General features: G+C 47.4%; 1 protein-coding gene across 1 annotated transcript; it reads right to left on the bottom strand.

The window, feature by feature from the left end:
- Positions 1–612: 612 nt before the first annotated feature.
- TEOVI_000021000 (uncharacterized protein) lies at positions 613–1473 on the bottom strand (the record flags this gene model as incomplete). Its single annotated transcript, XM_067221047.1, has 1 exon — positions 613–1473. The coding sequence occupies one exon, from the start codon at positions 1471–1473 to the stop codon at positions 613–615; it is 861 nt and encodes a 286-aa protein (XP_067077148.1).
- Between the last annotated feature and the right edge of the window lie 301 nt (positions 1474–1774).

Below are 1774 nucleotides of genomic sequence, written 5' to 3'. Positions count from 1 at the left end.
TACTGTTACTTAGTATCAGAAATGACAGCTCTTAAACACCTCACTGAGCACTTGTGAAAGAAAAACTGTCAAAACTGTTTATTCTCCTCCTCTTTAGAAGACAATGGCGGAGCGTGCGTATATGGTTTGTGTATGATTTCTACAGGTAAGGGGCGCGTCTGGAGGGATCTATCAATTTCTTAGGAAAGGGTAACGTGGAAGTCGCACAATCTCCCACCTCAAAGGTCCCCTTTTCCCCCAGTGTGTGAGTTGCAGCTGAGGCCTCTTACGGAATGAAAGAATAGCTATTGGAGTTTAGCAAAGAAAAAAGAGAACAAGAAAGTCTGTAGTTCGCAACCAACACACGAACAGCGTATCGAAAGTATTCTTTTTTAAAAAGGAAAAGCCGCAATCAAAGATAAGTAACACCGAAAAAAAACCAGAAGTCACACGCGCGCTGTGCATATGTTACACACAGCAACATCCATCATTCCCATTAAGCCCCTCTTCACCAGAGATGACGGCAGTCAATGTTATCTGCCAACATCTTCTAGTGGTGCTCTCATGCTTCGTCAAGTATACACAGTGCCATTTTCGATCTTCACAGCAATCACGGAATCGTGCGGAACCACATCAAAGGTCCCCACGGCTTCCCGTCAGTTGGCCCTGCTCAGCAACAACAACAACAGCGGTTGTATGGTCGGACCGCTCCGTAATCGTGTTATTGTTTCCCTGCGCAATATTCTCATCCGTCAGTCGAAATGGCACTAACAAACGGCCAAGTACCTCGCGGTTGGAGGGCCCACCCCGCCAAAACTCCAGCCGTGCCTCCCAATTTCCCACTACAAGGCGGTGAAGCGGCTTGACGGTGCTACCGCGAAAGGCGATATGCTCCTCTTCCCCATGATGAAGTGGGCATGACACAACCGCAGGTTCCTTAACTGTGGGTGCCTGTGAGGTCGTGGCATTAACTTCTTGTTTAGCCTCCTGTACTCCAGAGGTCTCCCGCTCCTCCCACGTGCATTTCGCCCCTTCAATGAAACTGCAGCACAAGCCATAACCATTCTGGTCGAAGCCCTTGTAGTGCACCACACTGTTATTAATTGCACGAAGCTGCAGAGAATACCTGTATACGTCCGCCGCGTCTGCATTGTCATCTTTACCGCCACCCATCGTACGGAATGCGGCATGAATCGTCACACTGCAAGTCGAAGTGACAGCAGTTGGTTCAGCCTTCCCCGTAGCGTTTCCAGTGGACTCACATTTCACAACAGCGGAAGCATTGAGTACGTTATATCGTTTAAACTTACAATTTTCCGCTGCGTCCATGGAAGTTGAAGAAAAGCGTGGGAGCGAAGCAAAAGGCCTCATACAACGGAATCCCACAGTGGTATTAGATCCACTGTCGGCACTAACAGTGCCCTGGATGTAGTAGGGCACGAAATGCAGCGCCACAAGCGAAAGTAAAGCCACTACAACATTTGAATGAGCCATAAAGCCACTTGAGGGCTTCCTACAATAAGCACTGCGCATTAAGAAAAAAAATTGCAGGGATGATATGAGCGGCGGATGTCGTATTCACGTAGGCATTGAGGCTGCGTCGCCACGGACATCAAGATATGCAGTAGAGGTATGCGTCACATAAAAACACAAAGATTGGTACCACGTTTTATTGGCGTCTCTCGAATATTTCACATTGGAAGATCATGCCCCCACCGAGATGGTAAAAAAATAAATAAGTAAACGGGGGAGATACATAGGAAAGATGAAAAAAGAAAAAATAGTTAACTGCTAC

This window comes from Trypanosoma equiperdum, assembly GCF_001457755.1.
Source record: "Trypanosoma equiperdum strain OVI genome assembly, contig: ctg_130, whole genome shotgun sequence".
NCBI classification, from domain to species: domain Eukaryota; phylum Euglenozoa; class Kinetoplastea; order Trypanosomatida; family Trypanosomatidae; genus Trypanosoma; species Trypanosoma equiperdum.
This window is presented reverse-complemented; position numbering and strand designations above follow the sequence as displayed.